At 39.5% G+C, this 16,268-nt stretch overlaps 1 protein-coding gene across 2 annotated transcripts in view; it reads left to right on the forward strand.

The window, feature by feature from the left end:
• The window catches only part of IQUB (IQ motif and ubiquitin domain containing), an 82,055-nt gene that overhangs the window by 38,473 nt on the left and 27,314 nt on the right, over nt 1-16,268 (forward strand). For both annotated transcript variants that reach the window (XM_027539117.1, XM_027539118.1), the window contains exon 8: nt 6,681-6,856. In XM_027539117.1, coding sequence (XP_027394918.1) covers nt 6,681-6,856 — 176 coding nt within the window. The remainder of the gene's footprint in view (nt 1-6,680; nt 6,857-16,268) is intronic.

Consider the following 16,268-nt stretch of genomic DNA (forward strand, 5'->3'; position numbering starts at 1 on the left):
GGGCATAGACTTGGAAAGTAAAAGTGAAGTAGCTTTGTCTGACTCTGCGACCCGTGGACTGTAGCCTACCAGGCTTGTCCGTCCATGGGATTCTCCAGGCAAGAATACTGGAGTGGGTTGCCATTTCCTTCTCCAGGGGATCTTCCCGACCCAGGGATCAAACCCACATCTCCCGCATCACAGCCAGACGCTTTAACCTCTGAGCCACTGGGGTGGGTAGCCTTTCCCTTCTCCATGGGATCTTCCCAACCCAGGGATCGAACCCAGGTCTCCCACATTGCAGGCGGAATCTTTACCAGCTGAGCCACCAGGGAGGCCCATAGGCTTGGATTACCGTGATATTGAATAGTGTACCTTGGAAACGAACAGAGATCATTCTGTTGTTTTTGAGATCGCATCCAAGTACTGCATTTTGGACTCTTTTGTTGACCATGATGGCTACTCCATTTCTTCTAAGGGATTCCTGGTCACAGTAGTAGATATAATGGTCATCTGAGTTAAATTCAACCATTCCAGTCCATTTTAGTTTGCGGATTCATAGAATGTCAGCGTTCACTCTTGCCATCTCCTGTTTGACCACTTCCAATTTGCCTTGATTCATGGACCTAATATTCATGGGCCTAACATGGACCTAACATATAATCCTTAGTACAGAGTTTAAACTGAGTTGTTTGTTGTGTAATCATCAGTTCAGAGTTTAAAGAAAAAAGTTTTATGTGACTAAGACTAAGGAATGTAGAGATTAAAAAAAAAGTTTGTCCTTTCCTCCTGCTTGTGAATTCCAGACCCCTATCTTCTCCTTGAGAACCCCAGACCCCTCTCTCCTTGGGGACCCCCAGACTTCTTATCAGCCTGGCTAGGAATTGAGTCTCTCACCATCCTCCCTATCCTAATACACAATGTTCAGGTGCCTGATTTAAATTTGTTCTGTGTTGTGCTTAGTTGCTCAGTCATGTCCAACTCTTTGAAACCCCATGGACTGTAGCCCACCAGGTACTTCTATCCATGGGATTCTCCAGGCAAGTATGCTGGAGTGGGTTGCCATGCCCTCCTCCAGGGGATCTTCCACATTGCAGGTGGATTCTTTATCATCTGAACCACTGGGGAAGCCCGATTTAAATTTGAGGCTTAATTATATAAAATCCCCCCAAACTGGCCTTACTGCAATTTTTATTTCATCCCATGCATTGTGATATGTAGTGTTTTTTTTTTTTTTAAATTATCACCTTAGAATTCTCCAGGCAAGAATACTGAAATGGGTAGCCATCCCTTCTCCAGGGAATATTCCTGACCCAAGGATCCAACCTGGGTCTCCTGTTTTGTAGGCAGATTCTTTACCATCTAAGCCACCAGAGAAGCCCCTTTATTTCCAAAATGGTTGATAATCATACCTTTTTTGATTAAGTATTATTTTTGATAGAATTTATTACATTTCTAAGCAGATAGGAATGTATTTCTTTTTTAAACTTTGTTATTAATTGTAGTTGAATTGCACTGTGTCCAAAAAAATGCAGTCTTTGTCATTTCTGATTTGGGGGGGTTTATGTTTTCTTCCATTCCTACTCCTAGAATTTATTTCTTCTTGTTGTTCAGAGTCATGTCTGACTCTTTGTGACTCTTTGGACTGCAGCATACCAGGCTTACCTGTACTTCACTATCTCCTGGAGTTTGCTCAGACTCATATCCATTGTGTTGATGATGTCATCCAACCATCTCATCCTCTGTTGCCCCTTCTTCTCCTGACATCAGTCTTTTCCAGCATCAGGGTCTTTTCCAGTGAGTTGGCTCTTCACATCAGGTGGCCAAAGTATTGGAGCTTCAGCCATCAGTCCTTCCGGTGAATATTCAAGGTTGATTTTCTTTAAATTTAGTTAAATTTATAGAATTTATTTAAATTTGTATAAATGCTTCATAGAGCTTTGAAAATAAGATATACTTTCATCTTTGATGTTTAGAGCTTGATGTATATTAATTTCAACTTGTTAATCATACTGTGGCAATTTGATTTTTAACTCTTTGTTTGACTCTCATAGAGTAACTCATTTGTATTGTTTATATAAAATAAAATATACTCACCACAGTAGTGTTTATAACTGTTAGAAGTTTTGCTTTATATGGCTTGATGGGCTGTGATTTTCAGTATAAATATTCATGACATTCATCATAAAATTGATGAAAGTCATACCTTTCATCATAAAATTATCTTCTACTCCAAGGTTTGAATATTTAGTCTTTTCCCTCCTATTTTCAAAATATTAATATAGCTGCATCTATTTTTTTTGTTGTTCATATTTATCATCCTTTTGTGCTTAAGCTTAGTCTTTGGCATCACTTTAAGTATACCTTTGGAAAATATTATGTCATTGGATTTTTAAAAAAATATAACATTTTATTGTCAGCAAAAATTGAGCCATTTCATATTTTTAAATGTAATCATTATGCCTGATTTTGCTTCTCTCATCTTGCTTTATGCATTTTGTTTCTAATTTTTTGGTCTTTTTCTGCACAAACATTTATGATTGTTAATATTTTCTGCAATGATTTGAAATGTAAGCATTCTTTTTTTATTCCTTCTTAAAGTTTGTCAAAGATGTTCTTAAAAGAGGTAAACTATCAGATGGATTTATAGCCCACCCTTTTCTCTAGTTCTGAGTCCTTGAATTAAGGTTTACTACCTTCTGCTAGAGCGTTCACTTTCTGAGATGAGACAGCAGCTGTTTGAGGGACGACACTTGTGCCTCCTTGAGTGTCTTCCAGTGGTAGCTGCAACTATGTCTTAAAGAACTTGCGTGAAAGTTTCTACCACATGGATCACACCTCTCTCTGATTTGTAGTATTGCTTCCAGTCTCTTCTTCTCCTCCCCCTATTTCATATTTCTTGTATCATTTCTAGAAGAACGTAGGAGAGGGCAGCTAGCAGCCTGTATACAAACCTTCATCTTGTCAGAAACTTGGCATGTCATATATTAAAAAGTAACTAGACCTGGATGGGACATGAAATTATGTCAAATTATATACAGTTTAATAAAGGGAAGTGTTTTTATCTGGACAAGAGAAAATCTAAGTGGACTGTGACAGTTATCTTTGGTGCCATGTCGTGCAGAGTAGACTGACTATGTTTTGCCTCACAGGCTAGGACTAGGACCAGGGTGAGCTAGGTCTCCTCCGCACTGCTAGGAGGAGAATCCATCTTAAATGGGGACGAGTGTTGAACTGTTTAACTTCTAAGGTTCTTTCCAACGCTGCTTTTCCTTTAATGAAAGTTTGACATTTTTTGCAATGTTGGATATAAAACAGTTTTCTTCCCCAAATTTAGCATATATAAGAAATGAATGTAGTGCTTGTTAAAATAAGTATATCTGAGCCCAGAAATTTTGATTTGTTTAAGTTTGGGGTAGGCTCTAGTACTCTGTATTTTCTCGGGTTAATTTTAAGAATATAGCATAATCTTTAGGTAAATTAAGTTTATAAAAATGCTATTCTTTGGCATTTTATGATTTGCTTTTAGAGTGTATTTCATGTAACACATTCTTTTTTAAAATTTTTTGGAGTATAATTGATTCACAATGTTGTGTGAAAGTGGCTCAGTCATGTCTGAGTGGGTAGCCTTTCCCTTCTCCAGGGGATTTTCCCAACTCAGGGATCAAACCCAGGTCTCTCACATTGCAGGCGGATTCTTTACCAGCTGAGCCACAAGGGAGGCCCAAGAATACTGGCGTGGGTAGCCTCTCCCTTCTCCAGGGGACCTTCCCAACCCAGGAATTGAACCAGGGTCTCCTGCATTGCAGGCAGATTCTTTACCAACTGAGCTATCAGGGAAGCAATGCTGTGTGAGTTTCAGGTATACAGCAAAGTGATTTATACACACACACACACACACATATATATATATTCTTTTTCAGATTCTTTTCCCCTATAGGTTATTATAGAGTACTGAGTTCAATTACCTCTGCTATGCAGTAGGTCCTTGTTGATTATCTATTTTATATATTGTAGTGTGCAACACATTCTTTGTTGATAATAATCAATACTTTGTAGTGTGCGACATATTTTTTATTGATAGTAACCATCATTATGCACAAAGCTGGTGGAGGTTATGGAATTCTAGTTGAGTCATTTTAAATTCGAAAAGATGATGCTGTTAAAGTGCTGCACTCAATATGCCAGCAAATTTGGAAAACTGAGCAGTGGCCACAGGACTAGAAAAGGTCAGTTTTCATTCCAATCCCAAAGAAGGGCAATGCCAAGCAATGTTCAAACTACTTTACAATTGCACTCTTTTCACATGCTAGCAAGGTAATGCTCAAAATCCTTCAAGCTAGGCTTCAACAGCATGTGCACCAAGAACTTCCCGATGTATAAGCTGGATTTAGACAAGGCAGAGGAACCAGAGATCAAATTGCCAACGTCCACTGGATCATAAAGAAAGCAAGAGAATTCCAGAAAAACAGCTACTTCTGCTTCACTGCCTAAGCTAAAGACTTTAAATGTGTGGATCATAACAAGCTGTGGAAAATACTTAAAGAGATGGGAATACCACACCACCTTACCTGCCTCCTGAGAAACCTGTATGCAGGTCAAGAAACAACAGTTAGAACCAGACGTGGAACAACAGACTGGTTCCAAACTGGGAACGGAGTATGTCAAGGCTGTATATTGTCACCCTACTAATTTAACTTCTGTGAAGAGTACATCACGTGAAATGCTGGGCTGGATGAAGCACAAGCTGGAATTAAGATTGCGGGGAGAAATATTAATAACCTCAGATATTCAGATGACACCATCCTTTGGCAGAAAGCAAAAAGGAACTAAAGAGCCTCTTGATGAAGATGAAAGAGGAGAGTGAAGAAGCTCGCTTAAAACTCAACATTCAGAAAACTAAGATCATGGCATTTGGTCCCATCACTTCATGGCAAATAGATGGGGAAACGATGGAAACAGTGAGAGACTTTATTTTTGGGGGCTCCAAAATCACTGCAGATGGTGACTGCAGCCATGAAATTAAAAGACGCTTGCTCCTTGGAAGAAAAGCTATGACAAACCTAGACAGTGTGTTAAAATGTAGAGACATCATTTTGCCAACCAAGTATAGTCAAAGCTATAGTTTTTCCATTAGTCATGTATGGATATGAGAGGTGGACCATAAAGAAGCAGAATGCTGAAGAATTGATGCCTTTGAACTGTGGTATTGGAGAATACTCTTGGAGTCCCTTGGACTGCTAGGAGATCAAACCAGTCAATCCTAAGGGAAATCAACTCTGAATATTCATTGGAAGGACATGCTGAAGCTGAAGCTCCAATACTTTGGTCACCTGATGTGAAGAGCTGACTCATTTGAAAAGATCCTGATGCTGGGAAAGATTGCAGGTGGGAGGAGAAGGGGACGACAGAGGATGAGATGACTGGATGGTATCACCACCAACTCCATGAACATGAGTTTGAGCAAACTCTGGGAGATGGTGAAGGACAGGGAATCCTGGCATGCTGCAGTCCATGTGGTTGCAAAAAATTGTACACAACTGAGGGACTGGATAACAACAACAACACTTGGTGGTGTCCAACACTAAGTCGTGTCCAACTCTTGTGTCCGCATGAACTGTAACCCACCAGGGTCTCTGTCCATGGGATCTCCCAGGCAAGAATACTGCGGTGTGTTGCCATTTCCTTCTCCAGGAGGTCTTTCTAACCCAGGGATCAAACCCTGCTTTGCAGGTTTGCTTTTTACTGAGTGAGCCACCAGAGAAGTCCTCAAACCCGCACTTTAAAATGTCGTAAATATTATTTTAACTTAATTCATTGGTTTGAGTTAAGTGTAAATGTAATTATTTTATAACATTTGCTGATACAATTAGGATTTTGTGAAGAGATGGAAAATGGTACTAAAAGTGCTAGTAATGAAGAAAACAGTTGAAGTCAACAATTCTACATAAAACTGTCAATTTGGGTACTGGCAGAAGCAGACACCAGGATGGAGTTTGAAGTAAAGATAAAGGGAAGAGAGAGCAGGGAAAGATAGAGAGTCTTCAGATTGAGATAGGAGTTGACACCTGTGAAAGTTGAGAGAGGGAACGAAAAAGGATGCGGGATGGAGATCCTCAGACAGACAGAACTCTGAGGCAATCTGAGCCAGCAGGTGGTCAGCTCTGATATAATAACTGGCCGCGGAAGATGCCACTCTTGGGCAGCCATGGCCAGGCCCTTCTCCCGTGCTTCTTCCTTTTTTGACTGACAGCTTAGTGAGAAGAGTGTGGTCTCTGCTCCAACATGGTTGCAGATCTGAAATGCTGTAGCTGGTACTGTCAGCCACCTGGCCTCTTAGCTACAGTCACTCTTAGAGGGAAGCTGAGCAGGACACGTTCATGGCTGCTTTAAATCCAGGCCGTATTTTTCCCAATACTGGGGGTGTGTGTATGCTTACCTGGAGGCATAATTTGACATCATCTGTACTGATGTCTTATGACTTGTGTTTGCTTGACTCTGTTTTTATTGCTGTGTCTCAGCTTCCATTTCATCCTGTTTTTTCATGTATCAAGTGTACAGTATGAGTGATGCTATTCATGTATAATTTTATTTAAATTGATATAAAAATAAAATACTGCTTGTGAGGATGTGATAGTAAAAAATGCTCTGTAAAGATGTGGGTGTTTAAAAACTCAGAGTCTTTCATGTTATTCCTCTAGTCTGGCGGCAAGAAGAACTCACACGCATTAACCAGTTTTTCACTGGAGCTGAAAGGAAAGCTGCTTTGTGTGAACTTCTGGAAAAAGAGACGCAGATAATTGCTTCCATTGGGAGACATAGATATATCACTTACACAGAGAACCAGGAAGCAGAGATACAAAGTTTTTTGGATAAGGTTAGTGAAGTAACATTATTTAAATATGAATGTGTCCTGAGTTTAAAAATATAGACAAATGAACTAAAGAAGACAATTACATTGTAAGAATTCTCATGAGTTTTGTTTAGTATTTTTGGTGACATAATTTTTGAAATTTTGTATAGTTTTGAAATTATTGAAAGTTTGTATAATTTTTCTTCTTTTCTTACACAGCTTTAGATTTTCACTGCAGCCTAGAATAATGATTGATAAGTAACATGAAATTAACATGTTCTTAACAAAAGAGCTTTGGCCGTGAAGGAGAACATGGAGACACCATCTGTGTGACTCTGTTCATTTAGACTTAGGCTGCCTACAGAAATTAGGTGAATTGCACACCCCACTGAAATCTAGACCATAGCAGTCATCTGGGACCGTATGGATCCACGGTGCCCATAGTAAGCAACCTGGGCAAAGAGCTATGGGTTAGTGCTTCTGCTTTTGCTTATCAGGTCATTAACTGACTGAAATTTTCTAACCAAAAGGATATGTGATTATTGAAAACCATGAAAACATACAATTAAAGGAAAAACTAAAGTAATTACCCTTTTGTGGTAAAACTGCCTGTTTGATATTGGATAGCCTGTTTCCATAGTGACCAATTTCCTTTTATAAACTTGATCTCTCCAAACAATTAAAAGCCTATCCAGCCACAAGAAGAAAAGGGATGGAGTTCTTTAAAATATTTGCTGGTAATGATTCTAATAGTTATGCGATTCTTGTTATTTGAGAACATTTATTTTTTAAAACCATAATTTTTGATATTATAAATGCCTCCTACTCATCTTGTATGCTCTCCTGTTTGATCTCAGTTTTTCTTGTGGCTTTAACTCCTACCTGCATCCCGGAGCTCCCTACAGTTTCAGGCCAGAACTCTCTTCAGTTAAGTTCAGTTCAGTTGCTCAGTTGTGTCCGACTCTTTGTGACCCTATGAATCACAGCACACCAGGCCTCCCTGTCCGTCACCAACTCCCGGAGTTCACTCAGACTCAAGTCCATCGAGTCAGTGATGCCATCCAGCCATCTCATCCTCTGTCGTCCCCTTCTCCTCCTGCCCCCAATCCCTCCCAGCATCAGGGTCTTTTCCAATGAGTCAACTCTTCACATGAGGTAGCCAAAGTATTGGAGTTTCAGCTTTAGCATCAGTTCTTCCAGTGAACACCCAGGACTGATCTCTTTTAGGATGGACTGGTTGGATCTCCTTGCAGTCCATTGAACTCTCAAGAGTCTTCTCCAACACCACAGTTCCAAAGCATCAATTCTTCGGCACTCAGCTTTCTTCATAGTCCAACTCTAACATCCATACATGACCACTGGAAAAACCATAGCCTTGACTAGATGGACCTTTGTTGGCAAAGTAATGTCTCTGCTTTTGAATATGTATCTAAGTTGGTCATAACTTTCCTTCCAAGGAGTAAGTGTCCTTTTTAGGAGCTTGCAAATCATGTACTAAATTGCCTACTCTCTTGCTCCTTGGATGTCCCACAGTACAACTCAAGCTGACATGTCAACCCCTACTTCATCTCGTCTTACCATTCCTTGTCCCCTCACCTCCAAACTGAGGCTCCTATTCTGTAGCACTCACATAGTTTATCTCCATGAATGTTTCATCATGCACTTAAGTTGCTTCAGGCAGAAACCTGGGCATTATTCTTGATGTCCTACTTAGCCACCATCCTCTCTGTTCTATTAGTTTAATCACTGCCTCAATTCTTTACTTCTTCCTTACAAACTGCATACCACTGCCTACAGGGAGGTGGCTCTGCCATGACACATTGAGGACCTTGCATGTCTTCAAATAGGCCATGTAGGCAGAGACTTGAACCACAGCTAATGTGAGTCTTAGTGGAATGCCTTGTGCTCCTCTGGAACTCTAGAAGGTGGGAAGCTTCTGAGATGTTATGGAGCACCTCGGCTTTCCTGCTTCCCTCTCTCTCCCTAGGAGGCTGTCATGAGAAGGTCTCACCTTGGCTGTGAGAGCTGGACACTGATTTAATTGGATCTGGGTTTTCTTCCCATCTGGATTCCTTTATGTCCCCAAATGAGGCTTTCAACATCCAGGTTCACTTCTTAATTCCCTCCCCGATCCTCCATATTGCTGCCATAGGGACCTCATCCCACACAGCTCTCCCCTGCCCTCCAGGAACAAGGACTTTTATAATCCATTCTTGGCACACTTGACCCATCCCATCATCCCTGCTCACGCACCACAGCCAGACTGTTCCAGTTACACTCAGTTGCACATTCACGAAAAAACTGCGTGCTCTCAGTGCTTTTGCTTCTTCTATGGGCTCTGCATGTAGCATCCTTTCCTTCCTTCCTCAGTAACCAGCTACTCACCCTTCAAAACAAGCTCAGATACCACTTCTTCCAAAAAAGACTACTGACCCTCCTCCTTTAGCCTGTACTGTATACCTTCATGGGCTTCCCCAGTGGCGCTAGTGGTGACAAATCCATCTGCCAATGCAGCAGACATAAGAGACACATGTTCTGTCCTGGGGGTTGGGAAGATGCCCTGGAGAAGGAAATGACAACCCACTCCAGTATTCTTGCCTGGAGAATCCCATGGACAGAGGAGCCTGGCAGGCTACAACCATAGAGTTGCAAAGAGTCAGGTATGACTGAAGCGACTTAGCACACTTGCATGCATATACCTTCATAAGACTTGGTTTCACTTCTGTCTTAGTGCATAGTGGTCAGTTTTATCGTCAGGATTATGTCTGAATCCTCCTGGATCTGAGCTTCTTAAGGCAAGAGCTATCTTTATCTCCATATCCTCATATCCTTGCTCAGTGCTCATCACAGAGTATCAATAAGTGCTTGTGGAGGAAGGTAGGGAGGAAAAATAAGGAACAGAAATAATCCTTTTGTAATTTTATATTTCAGGTACTATAAGAAAATACACAATGTAGATGCTATCGTTTCAAATGCTTAAATATCTTCATTCTAGAAACGATGAATCCTACTGTATGGAAGCCATAATATTCACACTTCTGCTGAGTCATATTTTGAACTAAACATAATTCCTTTTGGCACGTTGCTTTTGTTGAAACCAACTTCATCACTGGGCACTGTGTTCCTTATGTATCTGATTGTTAACTGTAAGAAGACAGCATGAAACCAGGGCTCAAGAAGGAGCTGGAGGCCTCTGAAGTGCCAGTGGACTGGGAAGAGGGTGACACTTACCTGCCTTGTTTAAGACTGACCCTTGTGCAGGATTTCCTGCTTGTGCTTTATCTGCTGCTTTGTTTCCTTTCAGTTCAGTTCAGTTCAGTCACTCAGTCATGTCTGACTCTTTGCGACCCCATGAATCACAGCACACCAGGCCTCCCTGTCCATCACCAACTCCTGGAGTTTACTCAAACTCATGTCCATCGAGTCGGTGATGCCATCCAGCCATCTCATCCTCTGTCGTCCCCTTCTCCTCCTGCCCCTAATCCTTCCCAGCATCAGGGTCTTCCAATGAGTCAACCCTTCACATGAGGTGGCCAAAGTATTGGAGTTTCAGCTTTAGCATCAGTCCTTCCAATGAACACCCAGGACTTATCTCCTTTAGGATGGACTGGTTGGATCTCCTTGCAGTCCAAGGGACTCCCAAGAGTCTTCTCCAACACCACAGTTCAAAAGCATCAATTCTTCGGCGCTCAGCCTTCTTCACAGTTCAACTCTCACATCCATACATGACCACTGGAAAAACCATAGCCTTGACTAGACGAAACTTTGTTGGCAAAGTAATGTCTCTGCTTTTGAATATGCTATCTAGGTTGGTCATAACTTTCCTTCCAAGGAGTAAGTGTCTTTTAATTTCATGGCTGCACTCACCATCTGCAGTGATTTTGGAGCCCCCCAAAATAAAGTCTGACACTGTTTCCACTGTTTCCCCATCTATTTCCCATGAAGTGATGGGACCAGATGCCATGATCTTCGTTTTCTGAATGTTGAGCTTTAAGCCAACTTTTTCACTCTCCTCTTTCACTTTCATCAAGAGGCTTTTGAGTTTCTCTTCACTTTCTGCCATAAGGGTGGTGTCATCTGCATATCTGAGGTTATTGATGTTTCTCCCGGCAATCTTGATTCCAGCTTGTGCTTCCTCCAACCCAGCATTTCTCATGAAGTACTCTGCATAGAAGTTAAATAAGCAGAGTGACAGTATACAGCCTTGACATACTCCTTTTCCTATTTGGAACCAGTCTGTCGTTCCATGTCCAGTTCTACCTGTTGCTTCCTGACCTGCATATAGGTTTCTCAAGAGGCAGGTCAGGTGGTGTGGTATTCCCATCTCTTTCAGAATTTTCCACAGTTGATAGTGATCCACACAGTCAAAGGCTTTGGCATAGTCAATAAAGCGGAAATAGATGTTTTTCTGGAACTCTCTTGCTTTTTCAATGATCCAGCAGATGTTGGCACTTTGATCTCTGGTTCCTCTGCCTTTTCTAAAGCCAGCTTCAACATCTGGAAGTTCACGGTTCACATATTGCTGAAGCCTGGCTTGGAGAATTTTGAGCATTACTTTACTGGCATATGAGATGAGTGCAATTGTACGGTAGTTTGAGCATTCTTTGGCATTGCCTTTCTTTGGGACTGGAATGAAAACTGACCTTTTCCAGTCCTGTGGCCACTGCTGAGTTTTCCAAATGTGCTGGTATATTGAGTGCAGCACTTTCACAGCATCATCTTTCAGGATTTGGAATAGCTCAACTGGAATTCCATCACCTCCACTAGCTTTGTTCGTAGTGATGCTTTCTAAGGCCCACTTGACTTCACATTCCAGGATGTCTGGCTCTAGGTGAGTGATCACACCATCATGATTATCTGGGTCATGAAGATCTTATTTGTACAATTCTTCTGTGTATTCTTGCCACCTCTTCTTAGTATCGTCTGCTTCTGTTAGGTCCATAGCATTTCTGTCCTTTATCGAGCCCATCTTTGCATGAAATATTCCCTTGGCATCTCTAATTTTCTTGAAGAGATCTCTAGTCTTTCCCATTTTGTTGTTTTCCTCTATTTCTTTGCATTGATTGCTGAGGAAGGCTTTCTTATCTCTCCTTGCTATTCTTTGGAACTCTGCATTCAAATGGGAATATCTTTCCTTTTCTCCTTTGCTTTTCGCTTCTCTTCTTTTCACAGCTATTTGTAAGGCCTCCTCAGATAGCCATTTTGCTTTTTTGCATTTCTTTTCCATGGGGATGGTCTTGATCCCTGTCTCCTGTACAATGTCATGAACCTCTGTCCATAGTTCATCAGGCACTCTGTCTATCAGATCTAGTCCCTTAAATCTATTTCTCACTTCCACTGTATTATCATAAGGGATTTGATTTAGGTCATACCTGAATGGTCTAGTGGTTTTCCCTACTTTCTTCAATTTAAGTCTGAATTTGGCAACAAGGAGTTCATGATCTGAGCTTCTGGAGCCAGTTGATGATGGTTACTCCTGTTGTCAAGTATAGCTAAGAAATTCTTTAAATTTCTCCCAAAAAAATGAGATGGGGCCATTTTGTTCATGAGAATTCCTGTGAAGAAGTTATTTTGTTGTCGTTTGTTTTGTTTTGTTTTGTTTTTTTGTTTGGTAAATATGTTGATTAGTTTAGGCGTAACATCTGAGACCCTCAATGATCCTGAGTGTAGGAAGAATTGCCAGATAATTGTGCCAGAAACATGCAGGTCTTTGAGTGTTGCTGGAGAGATAGGAAGGGGAGAACACAGTTAGAAGTCAGTGGGGCACAGTGTGCCTACTGTAATTTCATTAATTATATCACTAACAGAAGTATTTAGTGCAAGAGGATTCTTTTTTTTTTTTAATGTAAGAGGAAAAGGAACAAGAGAAACGACTAGGCCTTAACATCCAGACTGATTCAGGGCAACACACAAAGGTGCAAGATCAGAAGATTGCAAAAAGGATTAAAAAGTTGGCCACAAGAACTTGTAGAAATCACAAAAAAGGTTTTTTGTGGGTTGGAGGTTTTAGAATTAGGGTCCTGAACCTACGGTTACCCCAGCTGATAAACCACTTAATCTCACCAATCTCCAGGCTAAGACTCAGAAGAAATGGATGTTTTAGCTGATACAAGAGAATTTTGCCTCAGTTTTGACCAAAATGTTACACAGGGCAAGAGGAACACAACCATGGACTGGAGCAACTACACTTGAAGTCAGTCCTCATTTGATGAGATAACATAATTCATCCATTCTCTAAAAATATTGACTAATGGTGGCTTTTGGCCTGCTTTTAACCTCCTATAGTAAATTGTGAAATCTTTGTTATTTCTGGAATGTTTTTGTGTTAAATTTGTTAAATTTAACACAAAATTAATTTAAATTACCTTTTTGTATATGGTGCCGTAATGAACATCGTAGAAAACAGTTAAGGTAGATTTTATAGTTAGTCCCTTGTTATAAATTCTAATACCAGTTCTCTTCCTTTTCATGCCTGTCTGTCTCTTCCCACCCAACCCTACCCATGCCTGGCAATGTCTCTAATAAGTATTCAGGAGGTGTCAGCACTGATTTCATAAAATTTGAAGTAACTTATTCTATAGGTTTTTTTGATTGCTAAGAAAAAAGTAGCTTGAATTAATCCTTAAGGCTAGACCATTTTGAAATGTGAATACTCACAACCAGGGCCATGATGTGGATTTTAAGATCCACACTTAGTGCCATGACATATGGATATATAAAGAGAATATTTACTTTCCTATAATTTGGAAATAACTTTGGAAAATAAAATTTCATGGTTTGGTTGTAGTTTAATTTCAATGTGTCTAAGTGTTATATAGTATATTGAATTAATAGTTATATTTTGTCAAGGACACAGAATTTCTCTTGAGTAATGAATGACTGTTGTTTTGAATTAGTCCAATAAAAGCACTGAACTAATCAGTTATTAGGGGTTCTATACTAAGCCTATATTCTCCATAAAAGGGTTAATCTATTTAGCCCTTTAAGATTTTTGAAACATTATTTAAAGAGTCTAATTTTATCCTATCAAACATTGACAGCCACAGGTTGTCAAATGTTAAAAACTCACAAATTGACAGAGGTGAAGAAATTCAGGTCAGAAATTTTAAAGAAAAATCATCAACCAGTTTCTAATATATCTTGGGTGCTGCTTATCCAAACTGTGTAAAGAGACAATTTGAATTTGAATTTCTGCAAGAGGTTTTCCCTGGGGTCAAGGCCATTTATTTCTTTGAATCTCTTTGATTCACATACCGCGTCTCACAATCACAAGCTAAAAAGCTGCGGTCTGTGTTAGCTGTGTCATTTAGTTTTGTTTTTCTCCTTACTCAGGTGGCCAGCAGCTAATGGGATGGAAAAATGCAACCCACTCTTGCCTCTCTCTCAGCACCACAGTACACAGGGGTGTCCTCTGTGGATGAACAAAATCCCTTGGCTGTGTAAAAGCAAAGTTGATCACTACCCAGTAGCTCTGGGGGTTAGTGTTATTCTTAATGTGTGCCCTGAGGGACTAGAGTATTAATTTAGGGAAAAGTAAAGGCCTCCTCTCATAGTGTAGCCATTTCTTCTCTTTGGTGGAAGCTTGCTGCACTCAGGGTTTTTGTTATCTCACCGCCTGCCCATCCTCAAAGTGTGTCTTCCTGCTGTTCTTCCGTTTCTCTCCTCCAGAATCTATGCTGTCTCATCTGTTGGCACCTAAATGGAATTTATTATGTTCTTGTTTTCTGAAGCAATTTAAGAACATGACTATTGTACATCTGTTATTACAGCCACAGCATTCAAAGGAAGAAAAAAATAGAAAAGAGAAGTAAGCAAAGTTGACATTTTCCTGCATCAGAGTAATAAAAAAAATACCTTAAAGACTGAAATCAAAAAAGCTTAGACTTGAAGACCATATTATCCGTGTTGACAGTAATATATCCAAGTAGCAAACAGATTTTTTTTTTTTATATATCTTTTCAGTGTTGACACTAGGGAACTCAAACTTTGAATCTAGGACTCTTTGATTGTATCACTCAGTTTACTTCTAATCTGGCTAATTCTTAGTTATTCTTCAGTTTTATCTTAGATATTATTTTCTTTTCACCAGTTAAGTGCTTCATATCAACTTGAAGTTACCTGTTTACCTGCATCAGAAGTATAATCAACTTTTATTTCAATTATTTTTAAATTTTTCTATGCCCTTAGACTGGAGTTCATGAAATTGGGATTTATCTACTTGCTACCTAGTACATGGAACAATATACAGTAAACACAGTAAATATTTCTTGAATGAATGAATATTGTAGGCCCTGTGAAATACATACAACTACATAAGAAATTGATTTCTTATACTCTGTAAGGAGAAATAGAATTAGCAAGCAAAATAATTATAGAACTATTTGGACCCAAATTGCATTTCCCAGAGTTATTGAAATATAGATACTGCATATTCTGTGTGTGTGTTTGTGTGTTTGTTTTTAACAAATACAATAAAACTTTGGGTAGTAGTGATTTCAGTGGTTTAAAAATTGAAGGGTAGAAAGGATTTGATGTTGAATATATTTGGAAAAAATACAAGGTATTACTATATTGTAGTATCTTAAATGGGACCAAAAACTTGGAGGAAAGGTAGAATTAAATCAACACCACAGCTGAGAAGAACCACAATAGAGTAGATGAACTAAGCATTTCATTAAAAGGTTATTGTACTTGGATTATTACAAATGAAATAACTTATCAGCCTGCAGAGCTGAAGGTATTGTTCACATTTCTGGAAGAAAAGAAAAGAAATTACATTTAATAGCATTTCCCTGAGGAAAACTGCAGATTAAGGCTTTAGACTTTAGAAGATTGCTATATGAAATGTAGCCTAAGATTGCTTATTCCTTAGAAGTTTCAAAAAGAGCTTTGCAATAAATATTACATTTCAATAACACTCTGAGATCTACCCCAAACAAGAGTATATCCATGAAAACAATATATTTTAAAATTTCCAAGTGATAATAATTAAATCATAAAATATTTTTATTGAGCTATTTCCCTCTTATAATCTTAATAAATCTTATTAATTCTATCAGTCTGATAATTAACTTTACACTATTTAATATTATATTTATGCTCTAAAAATAGAAATTAATCAGAGAGCTGCAGCTTTTCATTTGCTAGATTAAAACTAGAACTGAGGATCTAAAGTTTCTAATGAAGATTCCTAGCTCTGTGCAACATCCACTTTATCTTTGATCAGAAAATGATGCCATTCATTGAAACATGTAAAATATCATGTATGAAACGAGATGCCAGTCCAGGTTCAATGCACGATACTGGATGCTTGGGGCTAGTGCACTGGGACGACCCAGAGGGATGGTATGGGGAGGGAGGGGGGAGGAGGGTTCAGGATGGGGAGCACATGTATACCTGTGATGGATTCATTTTGATATTTGGCAAAACTAATACA

Source organism: Bos indicus x Bos taurus, chromosome 4 (genome assembly GCF_003369695.1).
Source record: "Bos indicus x Bos taurus breed Angus x Brahman F1 hybrid chromosome 4, Bos_hybrid_MaternalHap_v2.0, whole genome shotgun sequence".
NCBI classification, from domain to species: Eukaryota; Metazoa; Chordata; class Mammalia; order Artiodactyla; family Bovidae; genus Bos; species Bos indicus x Bos taurus.